The sequence below is a fragment of the Sinocyclocheilus rhinocerous genome, unplaced genomic scaffold (genome assembly GCF_001515625.1).
Source record: "Sinocyclocheilus rhinocerous isolate Xijiao unplaced genomic scaffold, SAMN03320098_v1.1 scaffold888, whole genome shotgun sequence".
Lineage (NCBI taxonomy): Eukaryota > Metazoa > Chordata > Actinopteri > Cypriniformes > Cyprinidae > Sinocyclocheilus > Sinocyclocheilus rhinocerous.
Genome location: NW_015634016.1, coordinates 175473 through 201155, shown reverse-complemented (window position 1 = coordinate 201155; position 25683 = coordinate 175473). Strand labels below are relative to the sequence as shown.

General features: G+C 35.9%; 1 protein-coding gene across 1 annotated transcript; it reads right to left on the bottom strand.

Moving 5' to 3' along the window:
• Positions 1 to 217: 217 nt before the first annotated feature.
• Positions 218 to 25670, bottom strand: cpe (carboxypeptidase E). Its single transcript, XM_016558893.1, has 9 exons — positions 25226 to 25670; positions 11749 to 11945; positions 6907 to 7074; positions 6668 to 6785; positions 5853 to 6035; positions 3707 to 3846; positions 3453 to 3552; positions 1860 to 1978; positions 218 to 1776 (listed from the first exon to the last, which is right to left on the bottom strand). The coding sequence occupies exons 1-9, from the start codon at positions 25464 to 25466 to the stop codon at positions 1678 to 1680; spliced, it is 1365 nt and encodes a 454-aa protein (XP_016414379.1). The 5' UTR covers positions 25467 to 25670; the 3' UTR covers positions 218 to 1677.
• Between the last annotated feature and the right edge of the window lie 13 nt (positions 25671 to 25683).

The following is a 25683-nucleotide window of genomic DNA, read 5'->3' as shown; positions in this document are numbered from 1 at the left end:
GGATATTGAATACACTCATTGTCGTTTTTTTAATGTTGACTGAGCATGAGTGAATTGAAATTTATAATTAAGTAACTTAGTTTCTAAACTCTGCATTAGTTTTACATTAATTTTAATGTTAATTATTACAAATATTAGCATTTGCAGATAATGTGATGGCAGACAGATGTGATGGCAGTTGGCTTATCTCATAGAAAAATGAGAAATACAAGAAGACTGACAACAGAAAGGGAAGTTTATTTTGGTTGCAAATTGGATCATTCAATTAAACCATCATTACATTCATATACAAGACATACCACTTAAGTCTCAAATGAGAAATACATAAGCTGACTCGAAATGCCATTTCATGACATTAATATTGAAAGTTTAAGCTTGGGTTTAATTTGGATGTGCATGAAATTTCCTAAATCAGAGGGTTAACATTTGGATCAATGAGAAATTCAATATATAGGATTATAGACTTTATCATAATGTTGATTGATTTAGCATGTGCCATTTCATATTACAGAAATACAATTATAAATATACTTAAACAGACCAAAAAAAAAGGACAATATATTACAGAATGTTTAATAAAGACTGCAGATAGTACTTCATCCGGCACAACATTTTGGTATAGATTACAAAACCATCAGATCTAAATAAACTTTTGTTTGTTTAGTTTGTGCCATTAAAATCTGCTGTTATATGATCTGAAATGAAACTCTCTGCTTTACAAACAGATAAAACAGATTTATAGCTATCATCTATCATATGTTCATAATTATATAATTTCCTATATAGTTCTTATAACATACGGTAGGAGTTCAATTGATAACCTCTTCCATTTTCTTTTCATCTGAACAGTTGTCTGGATATGATATACAGCGTTATAATTATTAAAGCATTTGTAAATGAAACAGGTTTATCAAAAGCACTCCCATTCAAAACATCAAGCATAATGTTATTTAAAACCACAGGACAGTGTTTGAACAGAGAGAGACTTGTGTGATTAGGTGTGAATGAGTGCTGTCTACATTGGCTTCAGTCATAATCAGTCACGATCAGAATAAATAGTAATATTCATTGCTGACATGTACATTCATCACAACACAGTGCTCTCTGATTGGTTGGTGTGATTGGTGACCATAGCTACAAAATAATCTCACAATATCAATGTAAAACACAACATTACAAAAGAGTAATAGATCGGCCTCCACAATATCGACTTTCTGTGTTATCCGTGATTCTTTTTCTGTCAGTATATGTAATAACCTTTGCATGCCTGCAGGAAGCACAGGCAGATGATACACAATGCTCTAAAATAACACTAACCAGGTTGATCGAAATCGCAAAAACAGTGCAATAGGATCAACTTTACATTAGGGGCACTTCACCAAACCTACATAGCATTTCATTTAGTGGCAATACATGTATTCATCCATATTTACATGGACAACCATATCTGCAAATACTTAGCCCAGCTTTAACACTGGTTGTCTTTGCTAACATGTATGAATGGCTTATGCGCATATGGCTGTTGTAAATATGTTCAAATGCAGTGCCTCTAATGTAAAACAATCAAAATAAACCAAAAAACTGAATTATGTTATTTTAAGTTGATGAGCACACACATACGACAACAATAAATATAGTACACCCATAATGCTTGTGATGGCGTCTGCCTCAGGTAAGTTAGAAGTTGAGTGTCTCTGACATCATCTTCCACCAATCCATGAGCTCCTCCTTCTCTTCCTCCTTCCTCTCTTCCAGCGACTCCAGCTCAAAATCCAGCTGAGAGCGAGAAAAATGAGAGATGTCAGAATAGGACATTAGATATAATGAGACGAAGGAGAGAACAGAGGGTCTGCGTTTACCCGTGTAGCAGGGCTGTGGGGAACAGCTACTTTCTTGACCACAGTGAGGTACCCAGGAGCAGATGCTGACACTTTGTAGTTACCAGGAGCCAACAAGCGCCAGTAATCGCCATCCTTAGCTAATGAAAAAAAATAAGGAGAGGTGATTTACGTTTGAAATTTTACTTCCAAAAGTGGCAAATTATGGCCACAAGAGGGCAGACCTACACACTAAGTTTTCAACAGAAACCTAACTGGGTGGTAGAGTAAAAGGTGAATGTTTTTTTCTGATAAAATACTTTATGCACCAGCTTAATTTGCAGAGAGAATAATTTTTTTTAAATTATTTTTTGTTGTAATGATAATAATAATAATAACAACGTTAAAATAATATTTTAAATATTTAAAAAATATATTTTAAAAAGACTTAATTCAATGAAACGCAAAATATCAGCGTTAATGTTGCATAACTCATCAATTATGAAACCTTAGATGTAAAGCAACTCTATAAAGACAATACTGTCTTATAATATACTATACTTACTAATATACTTACTAATATACATACATATGTTAGTGCTGTCAAAAAAGCAGAAAAAAAAGCAAAAATGCTAGAAAAAAAGCATTTTTTCTGAAATCAATCGCGATTAATCCCACCTAACAATAGGAGTTTACAATTAAAAGTTTTTAAATATACTTTTATATTGCAATAATTTCACACTTCACATTCAATCTTCAAATTAATATAGAAACAACATAAAGACAGTATATTTTTAATATTTGTTTAATGGCATCTTTTTTTTATGACTGAAGGCGAGTATCACTGATACCAATACTACTGATGTCCCTAGGAAATGATTTTTTCCCTAATATTTAACCATCGAATATAGCCATTCAATATTACAGTATAATTGTGAGCTATCAATTTTAACATTTAAGTGAACTTAAAACAATCTTCACATAAACCCATTATAACAAATGTCATATTTACCTGTGCCCTTCAGCAAGTAGAAAATATACAGAATTTAAATTTAAAAAAAAATTCTAAATGAAATATAGATCAATCCTTAAAGCTACAAAAATTATTGATTTCATCTTTTTTTTTTTTTTTTGTTCTTTGATTAACAGACATCACAGCAGCTGGGTTATTAGGTTTTTTGGCTGCTATTTCTTTAAGACCTGCCGCTGCTGAAAGTGACGCGGATCTGACACGCATGCTCGTAGTTTCATTTGTGCTTTAATATTAAATGATACAGGCTACAGCGCATGCCACCGCATTTGTGAGTGCAATTGTAGAGCACAGGCTACAAGCACGCTATGCTGAGGTAAAGTGGAGTGTGCGTCTGTGAAGTCTCCTGTTTGATGTGGTCGTAAAGGCATTCTGCATCTAAATAAATGCAATTTTGTCAAGAAAAAAGACAGAAGCAGCAGTTGTGAGTGGGGTGGCCAACACTAGCTCCACCCCTGCGTTAACGGTGTTAAATATTTTAAATCTTCTGCGTTAACGTGCTAATATTGACAGCACTAAAATAATTATTAAAAGTATATTATATATATTTTTATTATAATTATAAATTAAAATTGCTGTGTGTATGTATGTGCTTGTTTGTGTACCTGTGGTCATATCGTGGTCAATTCCTTCAACAGAAATAGAAACGTTTGAGATGGGGTTCCCTTGGAGATCACGAACAAATCCCGCCACTCCTCTGTGAACCTGTGAAGGACATGAGGGATCAAAAGGGATGAAACTACCTCCTTCTAATCCTGACTCATGAGTCCGAGCTTTACAGAAAACAAAACAACTCTCCCTCCCTGTCAGCATTTTCAAACGAAAACTAGGCATTAGAAAGCGAAGGATTCGGCTGTACCTGCTCTATGTAATTGACCAGCGAGTTGCGGTTCTGGTCCCAGTACTGCTTGAGTGTGTCCTCAGGAGGAAACTTATCACAGCTCAGCTCCAGAGTGATCTCAAAACAATTGCTGCTCAGATAGTTGAAGTCCTGCATACCTGACAGAGAGAGAGAGAGAGAGAGAGAGAGAGAGAGAAATGGAAAGATCAAAGGTTTGCAACTGACGTTAAAGGGATAGTTCACCTTCATTTGGTCCCCATTGACTTTCATTTCATTTCATTTTTCCCATACTATGGTAGTCAATGTGGACCAGCATCTGAAGGTGAACTATCCCTTTAAGTGGCCTTTTTCTTGGTATTTTTTATTTTTAATTAACATGCACTACATGGCGAAAGTACTGTATGTGGACGCTTGAACATACACTCATATGAGCTTGTTGCGCATTTAATTTCAAAACCATCTGCATTAATCCCCTCCAATGCTGCTAAAACAGCTTCCACTATTCCAGGAAAGCATTCCACTAATGGCACTTTTCCACTGCATGGTACGGCTCGGTACGGTTCACTTTTGGGGGGTTTTCCACTGGGTACAGTACCTGGTACCTGGTACTTTTTTTAAGTACCACCTCGGTTGAGGTTCCAAGTGAACCGTACCATTACCAAAACGTGACGTGTAAACTCTGCTGATCACGGATTGGCCGGAGAGAATCGTCACTACCTGCGTCACTGAACTTGAGACACAAACACAAAAGAACCGCTGTTTCGTTGTCTGTTGAGGAAGTACAGACGTTCCTCTCGTTGATAGCAGAGGAGCGGATCCAGCGAGAGCTTGATGGGGCGACACGGAATTAAAACGTTTTTCAGGAGTCACGGCAGTAGAGGCGGCGCAACTAACGACATGTGAATAATCCCGCCCACTCTAAAGCGATACTAAACTGCAGTGGAAACGCAAACCGAGCCGTGCCGTGCCGTACCGTACTGAGCCGAGTCGTACCACGCAGTGGAAAAGCGCCATAAATGTTAGAACATGGCTGTGGGGATTTGAAAGAACATCAGTGAGGTCAGGAATTGGTGTTGGGTAAAGCCTGCAATGGCCATTTCAATTTATCCCAAAGATGCTGTCAGGCCCTCCCCAAACTGCTGCCACAAATTCGGAAGCGCACAATTCTCTAGATGTGATTACCAGCTTTAGGCAAATTAATTCCCATGCCTTTTTGTTTGTTTGTTTTTTAAATCAGGTATTAAACCTTCTGCTTTTAGCCTTTATAAAAAAATACACATCAGACAATGTCCCGATGAGACATATTATTACATAGATAGCATCATACAGCAAGGTCCAATTATTATAATTTAGATTTCATAAAAGTGTATAATAATTAACAATAATTTTGAGAATTTGAAATTAAATATTTAATATTCTGCACTATTTCTAGATCACTAATCAATTAAGAAAAATAAGTGGCTTTGACAATATAAACTCCTTCGTACAGATGTACAGCACAATCAATACATTATTATGCTGTGTGAAATACTAATACCGGTTCTCGAGGATTCAACGAGTGAAGGCCTGGCGCCGGACGCTCCGCCACGTCTGGCTGCTGAGGGGACGGAAGAGCTCAACAGGGTCTACTATATGGACTCCCTGGAGTGGTTTTTGCAAGCCGACCCGAAGCCGGGGCCTCTCAGTGCTTCTACCCGTTTGAGGTGAGAACACAGGAGGATACCGGCTCCTCCGTAACTTTCGTAAAGACACGGGGCGACAGGGACAGCCCGAATGGCAGGACCTTGTACTGGTATGCCCGCCCCTCGAACGCAAACAGCAGGAATGGCCTGTGGCGCGGAAGGATCGAAAGTTGGAAGTACGCGTCCTTCAGGTCGATCGGTGCGAACCAATCGTGGGGACGGATACACCTGAAGATGCATTTCTGCGTGAGCATCTTAGCAGCAGCTGGATGCAATAATCGCATGCCAATGTGCATTGGCTCGTTTAGTTTACACTCGAAGTAGATTGGTCCATCTAAGCGAGATCCCAATTCGTCGGTCATCCGACGTGACGTCGAGAGTGACCGACTGAAAGGGAACAATAATTATTATGTTTCTAATAAATCAATGTACAACACAATTAATACAATATATTAGTGATTTTCTGAAGCTGTGCATTATACCTCCAGGCACACTGTACCAGGCTCCTCCATTAGTGATGCCCTCTTTGAAGCTGGAGTCATCATCATTCTTGCGGCATGGAGGCCGGTTTGGGTCAGACATCACTGGGTTATAGTTGGAGTAGGCCTTAGCCAGAGACTTAAACACCAGATCATCTGGACTAGCACTATATTCATGAGTAGAACCTGATGGACAAACAGAGAAAAACTAAATAGCCAATCAAATTATATGATAACTTTTCCTGGTTTAATTCTATGAAACTGTAATTGATTGACTATACTTGTAAATATTTGGGCCATACTTGGTCCACATTTGGGGTAACATTTTCTAAAACCAACTAGTAAAAAAGGTCTATTAATAGGTCAAATTAAGTCGAATGATGCAAATACTGTAGGTGTCTATAAGGGTTAGGGTTACTGTGTAATTATATTATATTCCAATGCTATTCAAAAGTTACTTATGTGAACAAAAATACAATAAAAAGAAGTAATATTGTGAAAAATTATTATAATTGAAATTAACTGTCTTCTATTTTAATATACATTTAAAAATCAAATGTATTTAATTCATTTATTTATTCCTGTGAGGGTAAAGCTGAATATTCAGCATCGTTACTCCAGTCTTCAGTGTCACATGATCCTCAGAAATCATTCTAATATGCTGATTTGCTGCTCAAGGAGTATTTCTCATTATTGATGAGTTATGCTGCTTAATATTTTTGTTGAAACATCATATCATATCATATTATCTCTAAGAATGTATATGAATGTATATGTTTGTATGTGATTGTTTTTTGTGTATGCATGTGGTTTCTCACCACTGCGTGTCTCATCATATGGGTAATTGGCCACCACGTCTCCTCCATGCAAATTGGCTGATAGGACAAATGGAATGTCCATAATCCAGTGAATGATAGCCTTAGTTTCTGGTGCCAGCTGTAACACACAGGTAAAAAAAAATCATTTTACCAGTCTAAAAACTGATGCTCCAAAATGTGTAATACTACTAATACCATGCTGCGATATTTAACAAATAGTTGATCAAACACTCTCTCACCTTGGTGTTTTCATCCACAGCTTTCTTCATGTTTTTCAGGAGATGGTTGTTGGCTCCACCCTCTCTTTCATTCATGTAGACGATGCGATCAAGATCTGGAAAGTTCCGGTTCAGATCAATCCCCTGAGCATTGCTGCGGCCCACAAACCAGTCCTTCATCTCACCAGACTGCACATAAATAGTATAATAATGAGAACATTAGCAGAATTACCACAATCTTTTAAAACAAAAACACGTAAGATCTCCATTTTCAAGTAGTTCACTCAAAAATGAAAAACTGTCACAAATGTGTATGTTCTTCTTGTCACAATTTTTTAAAGACTCTTTATGAAGGTTTTTTTCATACCAGTAAAGTACATTTTATTGACTTTCAAGGTACTTATTTGGTGTGGGTGTGTGTGTGTTTGAGCTTAACAGGTAAAGTCACTCAACTATGTCTTAAAAACTTGCTGACCCCATAACTTTTTTTAAAGAAAGTGACAAAGTGTATTCATATTTATAATAATTATAATAAATGCTTTAAGACAGATGTTGCAATTTTTGTTAATTGTTCTGTTATCTTACAGACCCTAAACCTTTGAGTTGTATAGCAAACCTTTAAAAAAGGGGGTTTAATTTTTTTGTCAGGGCAGACATTACACAAACAGGTGAAAGCTGAACAGTCTCAGTTTAGACTTAGTGGAACCTAGGTTTCAGACTGAGGAGGAAATCACTTTGGTTACTCGTCATTTTTCAGACACTACAGGAAATGCCAGAGTCTTGTAAAGTGAGTCTGGCTAAAAGAGGAAGTCTGAATACAACCGTAACATTTGTTTTAACATACAAATAAAACCCATATCACCCATGATCACAAGACTTTATCCCATCTGTGACCTCTGTAATCCTCTCTATCCTACTGAAATCATTTTATAGTAACATTTTTTTGATGTACAGTTCCCATAAAAGATGCAACCTTTGTGCTCACATTTGCCAGGACAGGACTTTCCATCGACCTCTAAAACAAACAGAAAAACCCAGAGACAACGCATGTTTGCTGTGTGGTCAGGATAGACATTTATCACAGCTGAAGCAGTAAAGCAGTGCGGTAAACCACATCCCAGTGAGGTGTTTAATAATCATTTGGTTTCCCCTAAACAAATGTGAAACTAAAAGTCCAGGGACCTTATGTATAAAATATGTCAAATGTGTCGTGAAATGTCAAAGCCCACACTTGCGTGAGTACAGACTGCAGAAGGATGTGGTAAACCACAGTAAAGTGTTATGAAATCAGCACCACTGCATTCTGCCAACAAAACTCTATGCTAAAATAAGGTCAACAGTTTTTTTAAATGGAAACCGGGGATTTTTTTTTAGTTCAGCGGTCAAAATTTTATTGAAACCTCACTTGTTATTATCTATGATTTTTTTAAATTGTTGTGGGTTCTATATAATACTATCAATAAAGTTAATAATTAATATTTTGTTTGCTAGTCAACCCTAATTGGTTTTTAATACAATTAATGAAAAATCACAGTAGCTATGTTTCCATCCCGCCCCCTTGCAGGTAACGGAGTCTGGTCCGCAACTCCGAGATGGTCATACCCCCGCAATGGGAGCATGAGTCATCCACGAAAGCCACCTCAGCGTGCTTCATGCCCAGGCACGAGAGGCAGCGATCGTGACCATCACCCGGCGCCAGGTAACGACCGCACCCAGAAACACACGGGTGGTAAGACATCTTTAAAAAGACGCGTCTTCAAAAAGACGTTCCACCCGTGAAGCTCTTTTAGAATGGAAATTGCTCTTTTAGTGTGCTGAAGCGCACAGGGGAGATGGCCGTCTGCAACACACACAGGGGTAGTGCAGCCTGCTGTGTGCAACCCACTCGACACGGGAAAACCACCGCCGCTGAAGCGCCGTCCACCAGCACGAGAGCCCACCGAAGAGCGTGCTTGACTGTAGTTTTTCTCACTACTGTAGGAAGGTCAGGAGCAGAACGATAGAACCGCTCGGCTCCTCAGCGAAAAGCTGAATATGCGCTGCATCTGCTGCCTACTTATACTCACGCTGTGATCAGCAGCAGCTGGATGCAATAATCGCATGCCAATGTGCATTGGCTCGTTTAGTTTACACTCGAAGTAGATTGGTCCATCTAAGCGAGATCCCAATTCGTCGGTCATCCGACGTGACGTCGAGAGTGACCGACTGAAAGGGAACAATAATTATTATGTTTCTAATAAATCAATGTACAACACAATTAATACAATATATTAGTGATTTTCTGAAGCTGTGCATTATACCTCCAGGCACACTGTACCAGGCTCCTCCATTAGTGATGCCCTCTTTGAAGCTGGAGTCATCATCATTCTTGCGGCATGGAGGCCGGTTTGGGTCAGACATCACTGGGTTATAGTTGGAGTAGGCCTTAGCCAGAGACTTAAACACCAGATCATCTGGACTAGCACTATATTCATGAGTAGAACCTGATGGACAAACAGAGAAAAACTAAATAGCCAATCAAATTATATGATAACTTTTCCTGGTTTAATTCTATGAAACTGTAATTGATTGACTATACTTGTAAATATTTGGGCCATACTTGGTCCACATTTGGGGTAACATTTTCTAAAACCAACTAGTAAAAAAGGTCTATTAATAGGTCAAATTAAGTCGAATGATGCAAATACTGTAGGTGTCTATAAGGGTTAGGGTTACTGTGTAATTATATTATATTCCAATGCTATTCAAAAGTTACTTATGTGAACAAAAATACAATAAAAAGAAGTAATATTGTGAAAAATTATTATAATTGAAATTAACTGTCTTCTATTTTAATATACATTTAAAAATCAAATGTATTTAATTCATTTATTTATTCCTGTGAGGGTAAAGCTGAATATTCAGCATCGTTACTCCAGTCTTCAGTGTCACATGATCCTCAGAAATCATTCTAATATGCTGATTTGCTGCTCAAGGAGTATTTCTCATTATTGATGAGTTATGCTGCTTAATATTTTTGTTGAAACATCATATCATATCATATTATCTCTAAGAATGTATATGAATGTATATGTTTGTATGTGATTGTTTTTTGTGTATGCATGTGGTTTCTCACCACTGCGTGTCTCATCATATGGGTAATTGGCCACCACGTCTCCTCCATGCAAATTGGCTGATAGGACAAATGGAATGTCCATAATCCAGTGAATGATAGCCTTAGTTTCTGGTGCCAGCTGTAACACACAGGTAAAAAAAAATCATTTTACCAGTCTAAAAACTGATGCTCCAAAATGTGTAATACTACTAATACCATGCTGCGATATTTAACAAATAGTTGATCAAACACTCTCTCACCTTGGTGTTTTCATCCACAGCTTTCTTCATGTTTTTCAGGAGATGGTTGTTGGCTCCACCCTCTCAATAATTAATATTTTGTTTGCTAGTCAACCCTAATTGGTTTTTAATACAATTAATGAAAAATCACAGTAGCTATGTTTCCATCCAAAGATTCAAATTAAACTTATGCGCAAAACTGGAATATCGCATAAAACATTCACAAATAAAGCACCGTGTCCATCCAATGAGTCAAAGAGAACAAAATCATCACTTCCTGGTAAACTGGCACTAAATATCACTAAGAAAACTAGGAGAAGCCTCTGAATATAGTAATTTTCATATGTGATAAATTACTTGCGCCGCAGAGCGAGCAGACGAAACACAATAAATGCAGTCATTGCTTTCGGAGGTGGATGCCAACTGTTTGGGAACACAGTCGTGTAAGACAATTATACAGAAATACTTTGATGACGGACTTGGTTCAGGCATTTCAGAATGACCATAATAACATATAGATGCTGTGAACGAGATCGGTCCACTGGTTAGTCAAGTTATCCCGTCTCATAGCGCAAAGTCACATGACTTTTTCGATGCGCATGGAAGAATTGATTTGGTAAATGTGTTTCCATCATAGTTTATGCACATTTTTTCTTATTCGATAAAAAGTTTATCCTACTCAAATGTGTGCATAAGTTTTTTATGTGCATTTTTAGAATTTATGCACATCTTGGCGTTTCCATCCAGCGGGTTTTTTTATGCGATTTTCCAAAATGCACATAAAAATAGGTGGGTGGAAACATAGCAGGTATGGCAAATATAAATAATAACCATTGCAAATAGCAAAGAGATCAAAACAGTGCTATAGTAGGGGTAGGCGATATACCAGTAGACACAATAAACCGGTAGAAATTTGTCAACCGCTAGTGATTTTTTAACTATTGTCTCTGTTACTCTCACGTAATGTTGCATACGCAGCAAATGCGCTTGCTGCTATACATTCACTAGAGCATTTCAGAGTTCCACTGAAACCCTCCACCTTCCCCAGCTCCACCTGTATAGATCTGCTACTTGTGCAGCAGCAATATGTCTTAAATACTCACAGCAGCGTATCGGCATATGTATTGGCAGTAGCAAGTTCCTGTACTTGCTTTGCAGCAGCAGCAGCGGCAGCCAAGACTAAATACATCATATCCATTACCATGCTAAAATCTTCCAAGGTTTGTCATGATGGAAATATGAGAACACATGATAAATGGTAAATAGTTTTTTAAAAAATCTAATTTTCTAATTGTATTTAATAATTTAATTTTCACAAACAGTAAATATACTGTGTACATTAATCACAACCTTTTTTAACTTTTCAAATGTTATTTTATGTTTGTGCTTTTGGAAATGGATCTTTACTATCCCTAATTAGGCTTTTTATTTAGCATTTTAGGCCCATTTGGAACACAGGACACCAAAAACCAAAGATACAACTGCATTCTGTTTATATTCTTCTTGTGTAAGGTGTGTGTGTGTGTTTACCTGTGAGGCTGCTTTCTCGAAGCCGTCAGGATTCATGGAGGGCATGATGTGAATGCGTGTGGAGTGGATCAGGTCAATGATGGTGTCGTTGCCCTCCTGGTACTCATTACAGAGATATTGAGCCAGATAGATGAGCAGCTCTCTGCCCACGGCTTCATTACCGTGCATGTTCCCAATGTACTTAAACTCCGGCTCACCTATTACACAAAAACAAACACAGTTAATGGCACGACACTGTATGCACATGTGTGTTAAATGAACCGACAAAAATAACAACTAAATGATGCCTTGCCAGATATTTTAAGAATGATCTTTTAAAAAGTGAACTGTACTATTTGAGTTGTATGAATCACATGTATAAATGTCAAAGACAGCATAACCAGTATCTTACCAACCGATCATACCGATCATTGTCTTGGACAATTTGTCAATCATTTAGCAATTATTATAGAAAATTTGTGATGTATTTTACTATCATGACACTGGGTCAAATAGCGGACGAAGAGAATAACTGACACTTTATTAAAAAAACTGAACTTAAAACTTTAACTTAAATTTAATGTCTAATAAAAATATTATATTTAATGAAAAATTAGATATCAAATAGCACTGAAGTATATAACGTACTGATCATATGTTGGGCTTTTAAAGGGGTCATATGATCCAATTTCAAATTTTCCTTTCTCTTTGGAGTGTTACAAGCTGTTCGTGAATAGATAAGATCCCTAAAGTTGTAAAGACTAAAGTCTCAAATCCAAAGAGATATTCTTTATAAAAGTTAAGACTGGTCCACGCCCTCCTAAAACGCCTCGTTCCAACACCCCCCCACATATCTACGTCACTGTGTGGGAAGATTTGCATAACACCACCCAAATGTTCACGCAAAGAAAGAAGGCGTATCGACGCGTTTCAGAAAGGCGGGGCATAGAGGAGAAACAATAATGTACAGTATGTGGAAAATAATGTGTTTTTTTAACCTTAAACCGCATAAACACAGTTCATTACACCAAATACACAAAATAATGTTCTTTTTAGCAACATCATATGACCTCTTTAAAGTACAAAAAAATCACTACATAAATAAAGTCAACCATTTAAAAAAAACAAACAATGAAAATCAGCACAACAAAGACAAATATTCAAAATATCCACACATAATTAAATATTTTCATATACTTGTTACTTTCCACAAATAGGGTACAATAAGGCCAGAAATTATGTCATTTCCACTAAATAATAAATATTTTAATAATAAACTAAATATTTTATGAGCTGTTTTATTTTCTATTCATTTTACATGAGATGTTAAGACTTCCTCTTATTTTTAATGTTCTCTTCTTTTCCATCTCAAAAGCAGCTCCTTTGCTTGCATAATCAAGACACGGTCTTATTTGTTTACTTAAATGACCTTGGTCTCCCCTTGTTTCTAGAGTGTGCTGAATGATTCTGGTCTAGGTTGTGGATTTACTGAGAATTACTCCTCTGAGAACACCTAGCCAGATGTCAAGATCAACACACTCACATAAAGACAGAGAGAGAGAGAGAGAGAGAGAGAGAGAGAGAGAGAGTAGGTTGTGGATTTACTGAGAATTACTCCTCTGAGAACACCTAGCCAGATGTCAAGATCAACACACTCACATAAAGACAGAGAGAGAGAGAGAGAGAGAGAGAGAGAGAGAGAGAGAGAGAAGACATTAATGTGCATAACATCTATAATGCTAGATTGACTGAACAGATGGAGTAGTAAAATAAGAAAGCATACATGGCATTTCAGATGTTTCCAGACACACGTGTATGTACATGTTTAAAGACAAGTGAATCCGAATAATATATAAAAGACATATTCATTTGAATAGAATCAATGGATTCCTATGGACCTATTCACAAACATTCATTTATCCTTTTTATTTATTTATTTATTTATTTTTGAGTTTTTCTTAAATGTGCATATACATATAAAACATACAGGGCAGAGGTGTATTCCTGCAACAGTGTTTTTGCACATACAGAACTTTCCCCACACACATTTAACCTTTCAAAGCTGTTACGGTGCTGATACTCATATTTTAGATTATTTTAGCTGATGAAATATATTATTATACAAATTGTTTTGCATATTGTTTCATATAAAATGTAAGTATTACAAATATTACTTTGAAAAAATTAATGTGTAATATTAAATGTATATTTATAGCATGTCGCTGTGTCTTGTATAACGCTATCTTGGCATTTTAAAATGTGGGTTTAGTAATTAATTTAGACTACATGTACACTTCTGTTCAAAAGTTGTTGTTTTTTTAAAGTAAAAAAGGTAATTGCGACTTTTAATCTCACAATTCTGACTTTTTTCTTGCAATTGCAAGTTCACATCTCTCAATTCAGAGTTTTTTCTCCGAAATTGCATGATACAAATCCGCAAGTTATATACAAGTTATAATTCTGAGAAATTAAAGTCAGAGAAATGAAGTCAGTATTGTGGGATATAAACTGACAATTCTGACTTCATTTCTCAGAATTGCCAGTTTATATCTTGCAATTCTGACTTTATTCCTCGCAATTTCAAGCTTATATCTCACAATTCTAAGAAAAGGAGTCAGAATTGCAAGTTTGTATCAGAATTGCGAGATGTAAAGTCTCAGTTGTGAGAAAAAGTCATAATTGTGAGATAAAAAGCTGCAAAAAGTTACCTTTTTATTTTTTATTCATTGGCAGAAGCAGGCTTCCATAATAGTCTGCTGACAATTCGGCTTAAAATGAAATCTAAAAATATATTAAAATAGAAACAGTATACACAAACTTTGAGCATAAAAGGTGTATTTCAAAAACATGAATAAAATCTCATTAGCCCCACACTTGTGAATAGTAATGTATGGTAAAATATATGTGCATTTACAAAAAAAACACAAATATTATATATCAACTGCTGCAAACACTAAACCCAGTGCAAACATGGGCTCAGGTAATATCCTTAGAGCTTCCAGAATCCTCTCTGCTTTCACACAACAAAGCCCTGACCCACTTAAACCCTCCCCAACAATCCCATGCTCAAACATGAGCACTAACATAGGCAAACACATTTCATCCCTCAGGTAACATGCACAAATCATCAGAGGCCAGGAAAGGACACTAGACCTTTTTCATGAAATATGAACTTCTGAGAACTCTTCTGCCTGATAAGCACACCACACTGACTTTATTGTAATGTAGCGCTTACACATATACACAACACACAAACAATGTTTACCTGCCATTGCGCAGTAAACATTATATAATATTTAAGAACCTTATATAGGACATGGGCTCTAAAATGGATGTTTACATTGGACAGACCTGTTTAGAAAAGCCAACACACCAGAACACAAAGGCATACAGTACTGAATGCACATTTATTTGCCATGCACACAGATTGGAAACAGATGGAAGAGCTGTTTTATTCAGCAGGGTTCCTTGCAGGCTCTGGCCTTTTTTAGCCGTCTATTTCACTGCCTCCCCTGAACATCTAAATATTCTACATCTCGCAATTAAAGATCAGCATGTGCAAAATATCCACAGTGTGTGTGTGTGTGTGTGTTCAAGCTCCTAAATAAGGACGTATGTCCCTGTCACATTTACAACCAGTCTTTGAAGCTCCGATTACTTTAAAATGAAATTACCGCCAAACTCTTTTGCAGATGTTAACGTCAAAGCAAAGTATTCCCAGGCCTGTCCATAGGAAATGTGCGTCTAAATGTGTAATGTGTGCGTGAGTGTGTAGCTGGGTAGGTGTCTGAGAAAAAGTGTGTGAGAAAGTGAGAGACTGAAAGTAAAGGTGTTTTCTGATTTGATTTTTTTTTTTACATATGACAGGATGTGCTGTATAGAATTTGAATATAATGTTTTTAAAAAAAAATATATATATATATATTTTATATCAGCTGATAAGCAACACAATCATGCAATAAATATTTTTTCAATTGCACCTCACAGTGAAGATAAAATCTACTTTTAAGACCAAATCTATGAGCTAATACTTGGAATTTGTCATTCGGGTTCACTTTTAATCAACAACCTAAAGATAAACACATCAACTTTTTTGCATTTTTTTTTAAATCTAAATTTCCTTTTGTTTGTTTGTTTAGTTAAAAGTCATATTTTGTCACAAATTGTACTGTGATGAAATAGTGCCATTAACTGATTAAAATAATCTGATATACAGAACATTTTTAATCGTTTTATTTCTGCAATAAATATAAATGTGGAATCATTTATCAAATGAGACTACAACAATATAAATATAATATCCATTATAAATATTAAAATAAAATAATAATGTTCACAACATTATAGTTATGAATAGTTAAATTGTTTTTGAAATGTATCTTTTGTTAAATAGCATCTGCTAAAGCCTATAGAGAGAGAGACTACAATATCAATATCGGTAAAAGTGTCAGTCAAACTGATAATCAATCATCTTCACTATTTTACATAATTGTAATACATTGGATATTATTACAGTGAATTCCATAAGTGATGCTGTGAATTTTGAATTTTCAGTGTCAAACAGTTTTTGAGAAATGAAAGCTTTAACACCCCTAGTCCCAAAATGAAAGAATTAATGTATCATGTGGGCAGAGGATGAACACAAAAAGTGTGAAATCCCACACAGACTGTAAGGAACAAACTTCCCCTATATTATGAAACACAGTTTTATATGTGTGTCCTATCCAAATAAAGCAAAGCTGTTTTGATAGCAGTAATGAGGAAATCATCAGCTGTACAGATGAAGTGAGGTGCAGGCAGGAAAGGGAGAAAGCTGCTAATTTTTCAGTGAAACAGACAAACAAAAAGGCTAAAATTACACATTTCAAAGCCATACAGTCTACATCACTTCTCTCTCTAAACATAATCTTAAACATCAACACCATCTCTCAAACACTCGTCTCATCAACTTTCTCCTTGCTTTGTTTACTACCTCGCTATCCCTCTTTCTCTTTTTTTTCCCTGCCTCACAAAGAAAATATACGTCAAGAGAAAGATCATATCTGTTACACGGTATCTGTTAACCTCATTTAGGACAATATACCTCACGAAAGACAAACATTTAAACACGCAGCATTCTGTTTCTTGGTCATAGCTTTATTATTTGTGTATCTGTTTTTAAGACAAATCCATAGCCTTCAAGTTCAAATATAAATGCAACTAAAATGTCACTTTGGTTTAAATCTGTGTTAATTGTGGTATCAGATATCTGCATTTACCAAAGGTTTGGTAAACATGCAAGGATATCATATTTGCAACTATGTGCCTTAAAATTTTGGAATAAAGATTAAATATCACAGAGCAACCTGTAAACATACCATAAATCCTTCAGCAAGCCAATGTAGGTTGTATATTGGGTCTCACAGTAAGATAAATATATTAGGACTGTTGATAAATACAGTTAATCTCAGATTTTGCATATTTATGATACATTTGATCAAACATACAATAAAAACTGTAATACTGTGAAGTATTATTATAAAAATAAATAAAATTAAAATAACTGTTTTCTATTTTTATATAGGCCTATTTATATACTTCAGAAATTATTTTAATATGCTGATTTGGTGATTATCAATGTTGAAAACAGTTGTGCAAACTGTGATACAGTTTTCAGGGTTTTCTAATGATTAGAAAGTTCAAAATAACAGCCTTTATTTGAAATAGAGATCTTAAATTATAAATGTCTTTAGATTTCTATTTTACCAATTTGATGCATTCTTGCAGACTAAAAGTATTAATTTGCATTACGCGCATTTCATGCATGCAGAAACACAATAATATGCAATAAAGATGTTTTATTGATGCCACAGCAGTGAGCAGGTGTTCTTCACTTTAACATTGATAGATCCGCCTGTGATTTTTAAATGATATTTACTATTTATGCAGTTACAGAGTAGTTCCAGGCTTCTAATCTTACTGGCCAAGTGCTGTACAAAATGTGAACGCTGCAGAACAGAAGTGTAATGAGGAATGCATGGGTTTTTGAAATTCGGTATCAGCTTTGGTTCCTTTTAAACTAGGAGGAAAAATATCCAAACTAGTCAAATCTGGCAATTCAATAAAGACGTGTTTAACAGCAGGTTTGCTGCTATTAATTATCGCAGCAGTATCAAAATTGGTATCAAGTGTCGATTCCAAAGGAAAGGAAGGACTGACAAAATGTGCCCCTTGATTTTCCTTGATTCAAAATGCAGATTTCTTATGAAAAACAAATCACACACTTGCACATGTGCATTATGTTTACTGGAGCAGGCTGCCCTTTCACAATTTCTCTCTTGCTGTGTTTTAGCCAGAGAGACACACACTGAGAGAACAGTGAGCCCAAAGATGAGAAATGCAGTGCCTTCGAGAGCAGAAACTGGGGTCTCATCTTCATGAGAGGAAAAGGAGAAGGAAGGGAGAAAGGGATTTTATTCAAATCTTTCTGATCCTCATATTACCACAAGATGACAAAACCTCACAACATCATTTATAACATCAAAGACTCTCAATACCTCTCTAAAACCTCAAATATCAAAACGGCAACCTCAGATATAAAAAGTATTTATTTACATTTATTTAATTATAAATGTAAATATATTGAATCACTCCGCATTAGGTTTGATTCTATTCTTACAGTATATCCTTTCCTTTCTACTAAACCCATCCATCCATGAATCCATCAGTTCAATCAGTCAGGAAATGTGTGCTTATGACGCAAGTCTATAACCTCTTAAAGAAATACACAAACAGTACCATTAACGTCAAAGAAATGCTGGTTTCCATGGCTATGTTGACCAAAGGAGACCATTAATTCAAAATAATTGATTCAGCACATTTCAGTGGAAACGCACACATATTTCACGAACAGTCAGGCCATGTATGACATAAGACGCATCTCAACAACAGATCTGACCACAGAGATGAAGGTTATTTGGGGGAGATAAAAATGATCTAAAGAAAAGGTTTGATCTATGCAGAATGCTGTACACTGTTCAAAGACTAAACTATATTCCTGTCTAAAATAACTAATAATCTCCTAGAACAGATGATGTGATCTATAAAAGAGGGAGAGAGAGATGAAAACAGATGTGGAATCCCTCTAGCATGTATTATTAACGAACTTTCGCTCACTGGAATATACCACTTTCTTCACACCCCTTGTGCAAAAAACCACAAAGAGACAGAGAGCTTCGGTTGCTTCAGATATGCTCTTATTTTTCTGTACAATAAATGTACAATACAGTGGAAAATAGAATTATACGACACTTTCCATGAATAGAGCTTGACATCCTTCTTTTTGAAAACAAATGGTCAGTGAAAAGATGTTCTTAACCTTTCAGGAAATGGTGATTATTAACCTTAGGAGGTCAAACTACTGTAAATAAGCTATTTTATGTTCTATTCAAATTTTCCAATATACCAATTTGGAGTAGACATCATAGTTACGTCACTTGAAGCTGTGCGCACATTGTGGTGGCAGAAAAACACTGATAAAAAGTGGAGGAAAACAAGTAGAACCAAATGCAAATCATTTTTATACAATACTGTCATCAAAGACACCATTTGAAACTAAACGCAGATGTTTAAACGGACAGACTACGGATGAAACCTGCTATGATTAAAGCAGAAATTTGATTTAAACAATAGGTTTACAAAATATTTACATATGCAGACATATTGTATTAGCCCTACAGTTACAGCATGAAATACTATTTAAACCTATAACATTTTACATAACATTTACTGATTTCATCTCACAATTCTGACTTTTTTTCTCGCAAATGCAAGTTTATATCTCTTAGTTCGGACTTTCACTAGATTTAACAATTGCAATGTCAATTCTGAGGAAAAAAGCCAGAAGTGTGGGATATAAACTCATGATTCTGAATCGGGGTGGAAAAGAGAGAATGGCGAGTTGATTTTTCTAACCAGAATTGTGAGATATAATCTCGGAATTGCAAGAAAAGTCAGAATTTTGAAATATAAACTCAAAATGACCTTTTTTTATTCTTTTATTCCATGGCTTCCATATACTGCTACTGTAAAACTGTCATTTTCTGCCACCGGATAGGGTGAACTATCTGTTTAATGATTACATTAATTTAAATGAAATTAAATTAATTACACTATTATATTTTTAAACTATACCAGAATGGGTGCTACAGGGTTGCAATTTGCAAATTTAGCCTGGATTTAGCTACCAATTAGTAGGGTCTAGAGATCTTAGGACCAATTTTGGTTTATAGTTAATGATGAACTTAAAATTCAGATTTTTCCCCCCAATTCCCAATATTTTTTTCTTAATATAACTTGAGCATATGGGAAACTTTTCATATGGGAAAATGCATGCAGTATTAGGGTTGCACAAAAAATGTGGAGCAAAGCAAAATATTACATTTTGGACATTTATTTAGTTAATACTTATAAATTATAAATACAATAAAATAAAATAATTAAAAAAAAATAAAAAAATAAAAAGTCATGGAATACCAAAGTGTATTCGTGGAAAATGCAAAGTGAAAATATGCATATGCGATATTAATATCAATATACAAGACACTTGATCAGTTCGAAAAGCTTAAAAAAAAGCTTTGAAAGGAGGCAGTAAAAAGGCCAGATCTTATCATATGTGTGAATGTGTGTATCTGATATAGGTGCTGTCACATGCTCACTCAGCAGAGCACCAGATGGCCTGTTTCTGAGCTGTGGCAGACGGCATTGCACGCTAATTCTTCCTCATCTGACTGAGTACAGGGAAGCGCATGGCTCATGGTGCTAAGCTGATCTGTCTCCAGGGCAACTGCTATTTCTGCCCAGCCGTAACACTCTACACTAGCAGCACCCGACCGACGATGGGGCCTCTCTTTGATATCCCGCTCTTTCTCTGCTGAGGTGCAGCTGGTTGCCCATAGCTACAGGGTGTGGGTGGTGCTGGAAACTCATCTGGTAGCAATAAAAGCCTTAATGCAATGAGTCATATCTACGCAAACACACATACTGAGAGCCAACCTATTTAAGGAACAGGGTCCCTACCTTTAGGAGAACAGCTCCCCGTCTTACTACTCTCACTTGTACACACGGAACTCACCATCAACACAAGACTGTGAATGAGTTTTGCTTAGTCAACACATGAACTTAATGTGTCAATAATAGAAATCCAATGCATGACTTTAGCATTTTCAAAATAAATGAGATATTCTGTGTCATTTTATAAAATATGTCCTACAGCTGGAGTGAGCTCTAATAGCTAAACTGGCATTTTACAGAAATTTTACAGTAAACATGAATTCATTAGGTATCATCAATCAATAATATACAATTTTACAGCATTTGTTAATCTGTTATTATTATTAATTGCCAATTAATTATAATAGATTAAACATATATTCTTACAATTTGTATTACTATTATTTAATTTAATTATTTTTATTCATTTACAGTGTTGGGAAGTTACTTTGGAAATGTTATAGGTTATACAGTATAACAAATGTTATACAGATTACAAGTTACTCCATTTAAAATGTAATAAGTATAGTGTAACTATTTCAATTACTTTCAATTACTTTATTAAGGTAATGTAACTGATTACATTTGATTACTTTTCGGTTACTTTTCTAAATTTCTAATGTTTTCAAGTGGTAATCATTTTAAAACATTTAAAGCAGGCAATTATTTAAAGCAATAATAGAATTGAAAGCATAGCCACCACAAAATCAGACTTTAGCACCACTTTTTACTTTGAGATCATTCTGAGGTTAAATACTGATTTACAATCATAACAAGATAGTTTAATAGCTATATACTGTTTTTGAAATCAAATCTTTGGATAGCTATTATATGAAACACTGGTATCCAATGGTGCCTTGGAAAAAAGTTAATCTTAAAAAATAAAGCATATACATAAACCCAGACAGAAAATAAAACAATTATCAAATAAGCATATGTCCTATTCTGTATCCTAAACTAGTGAAACATTGGTGTCTCATATTTTAGAGCAGTCAATGCAACTTATGAAAGAAGTCAATTAAATCTGTATGTGTGTGAAAATATTCAGATGCAACCCCCTTTGTAATAGTTCACATTTTCATAAGTAACTGTAATTTAATTACAATTACATTTATTTTGTAATTAAATTATGTAATTCCGTTAAATGCAACTAGCTACTCCCCAACACTGTTCATTTATTATTTTGTTATCGTTCTTGAGCTTATTTTTTCATTAATTTATACAATTTGAAATGTGAATAATAAATTAGTACACAGAATTTAAAATGAACCTATAGATTAATAATTGCTTTATCGTTCATTGTTAGCTCATATCTAATGTATTAACTAATGTTAATTAATGACTTTATTCTAATCAAAAGAAATTCAGGTTACACTTTATTTTAAGGGGTCCTTGTTACAGTGTAATTATACATTTAAGTACTGAGTAATATTAATTAACTACATGTACAGTTAGGGTTAGGATTAGGGTTTGGTTTAGGGTTACTTGCATGTAATTATGCATAATTAAGTGTTATTATAATAGTAAGTACATATAACGTGTAACAAGGACACCTTAAAATAGTGTTACCGAAATTCAATTATAGAGTAAAGATAGGTGCTTGTTTTATCTAAGTCAAATGATCTCTGAGGAAATTGATGATACAGCAGCCAATGTCACACAGACATTGTATATAAAGGCCTGTATAAACAAAAAAAAGTGTTTAATTGACAGAGATAAGATGAATGCATAATATCATACCTCCAATTGGGTTTCAGTAATCATGTACTGAATTCAGAATAGAAATGATCAACAATTAACACTCCTAAATAATTGATGCATGTCTATGTAGGTTTCAGTATGAGGTGTAGGCCTGCAACAACTAATCGATAAAATCGATTATTATCGATAATGAAAATAATCGACAACGATTCTCATTCTCGTTTATCGATTAGTCGCGTCTGCCCACGGTGCACGTCCAACTTCAGCCGGTCGCGTCAAATTACAGCACTGAATAGCGCATTATGGACAAAATGCATCTAAAAATAGTGGAGGAAACAGAATGAGATGCTGCGGGAGAAGTACGTGATCCAAGCTGCCCAAAACTTAAGAATTCTTTATTTTAAGCTTTAACCTAACGCATTAGCGTATGGCGTAGGCTATAGGCTTGCCCTGTCCTGCGCTTTGACAGATTCATGTTCGTCCTCAGCGCAAAAACTTTCAGTTCACGGTCATATCCTTATCTGTAAATGTAACAAATTCACGCGAACACTTCCACTTTTGCAAAAAAGTCCGTTTTGATAGTAAATCTTTACTGAATGAGCACCGGCGCGGCGGGCGCGTGGACGCGCGTCAGACAGACGGAACAACACAGTAGAGACGAGACAATTAAGTTAATACTCTGCGCAAAAACGTTCATTGTGCTGAAATATCTGTTGTTGATATTTAAAAGGTATAAATAAGGTTTTTAAATTTGGTTTAAAAGTCAACATGTAGTGCACGTATTTTATGAGAGTAGGAACTGTAAAGGGATACAGCGTGTAATTCTGAATATAAATATCAGATGCTTCATAGTCGCCTTTTACAGGATAAAGAAATGACATGTGATCAAAGTGGACGCGTGTTCCTGCAGAACATTACTCTTACCTGTTGGTTAACATACTGAGTTTGTTTTTATTCGTCCTTATTATATTTATTATTATTTTAATTTTTAATGTAGAGATTTAAACTATATTCAAATACAGTGCTTAACAATTTTAAAAAAAGCAAATTTATGTAAGGTTTGTGCCACTGTTGCTCTAAACTAACAGTATTGGTGATTATAATCATTTTTTAGCTTTCTGTATTGGCAAGTCCTCCAATGTGCATAAGCTCTTTAGTAACAGTAGTTGACTATTTCTATGCTATAATATAATTATTGCTGTTATCTATGAAAAAAGGCAGAAAAAAAAAATAGTCAAGCTCTCAGATACCCAATTACAGTCAAAAAGTACCTAAGCAATGCCAGCAAGAATGCAAGCTGTTATGGAAGGCATAGGAGGACATTCTTGTTAATATGTGAATAAATACTAGCCTACTTAGTTTGATATTTGCCCAATAAATGACAATAACATTTTTAGATTTAAACAATTTTTTGACACCTACCTAAAATATTTGTGTTTTATCTTTATTATGATGTGTGTCTAATAAATTGTTAAGCACTATTTTCATAGCATTCAGTTGACACGTTTGTTTAAAGGACATTGGGCAGAATGTGGAAGTGTTTTTTGTCAAAAAGAAAGAAAGAAGAAGATCCGATTAATCGAAAAAATAATCGGCCAACTAATCGATTATCAAAATAATCGTTAGTTGCAGCCCTAATGAGGTGTTCAGCGATTAGTTTAATCCGTCAGCCTAATTCCAGACTGTAAATAGAGTACAATCTAAAATCTAAACAGAGCACACTAAATGAACTAATTAGTGTACAGCTTCAGATCAAGGATTTAAAACCATAGTAGCCTACATCGGCCTACACAACACAAAGAGTATGAATATTACTTTCATGTTTAAGCCTATATTACTCAAACCTTAATTACCACAGCATAGGCCTACCATAAAGATCTGCATGTGCACAGCAAAAATACTGTTTTTATTACAAGGCTCTTTGTAATTCTTCAGCAATCAGTCATGAATAATGACAGCTGTGCAGGGCAATAGTATAACTGGCCCTCATTTAGGCAACGAAGGCTCTTCATTCATTGCTGTACTCTTCAGTCTAAGTAAGCTAAAAAAAATAAATAATATAAACGTTATAATTAATATTTATGTCAATGTATCTATTTATTTGGCAAGAAGCAGTGCAATAAGCCTTGCAATTGAGTCTCTAATTGATCTGCAATTATATATTCATTCTGCAACCCTCGCAAAATGGCGCACAGTGAGCTGCTGTCATCACATCTCCGTGAGCGCGCAGACACACCAAAGCGCACCTGCGCATCACAGCGAGCAGAGATGATTTATGAAACACTTGCAAAATGATTAAATGAATCAGTATACACCATTGTGACCATTCAAAGTAGTCTCTGAGGCGATGCCTGTTCAATATAAATAGGCCCATTGAGACAAGTTTGTATTTTGATGTTAAAATCATGAATTCCAATAGCAATTCAGTAGATGTCTCACTTCGCCATGAGAGCAGAGGCTGTTTTCGCCTCGTTTATGAACCTCTCGCATCACTCATTGTTGTCAGCAAAGAGGATAAAACGTGAAATATAAAAAATGGCAATATGACAAAGGTGGTTATTTCACTGGAAGGGCGACTGTAATTGGAGAACCCCCTTTATTGATTTGTTATCGATTAATGGCCTAATGTAATTTCTTGTAGAATGGATAAACATGGCGCACACAGGAAAATGCTTGCTTACGCTGCTCTGAGGAGCTTCATTAGTTAATGCTATGATGGTCTGTCTTGCTGTATTATAATCTGCCATAGTTAATGCTCATCTCTCACCAGGCTCGTGGATCCCGGGGTTGTCGCTCATCTCCAGCACGAGCAGCTCTCGGCCCTCGTAACTCTCGCCCACCGTGTAGATGCGGGTGATGGAGGGGCACTGGAGCCAAACGGACACCAGCGCTTTCCGCATCTCCTCATATCGGTGGTACTCAAAGGAGACTGCTCCTTCCCCCGCAGCATCCCCGCCTGAGGCCAGGGCCAGCATCAGCAGAGCCCCGCAAAACACCGCCGCCGTCATCGCTCCCGTCGTGTCTCTCTTAGCACTGCTGTCTGTCCGTCTCTCTTTCTGTTTGTCTCTCTGGTTTTCTGTGTCGTGTCCTGTATGAACCGCAGAACTGATGCGTGAGCGTGAATCCTGACTACCTGTTTAGCCGCGGGGACGCGCGTGAAATCGCGGACGTGTAGCGCGAAGATTGCACACGCGCAATTGGTGAACGCGCACGGTGCTACCCCTG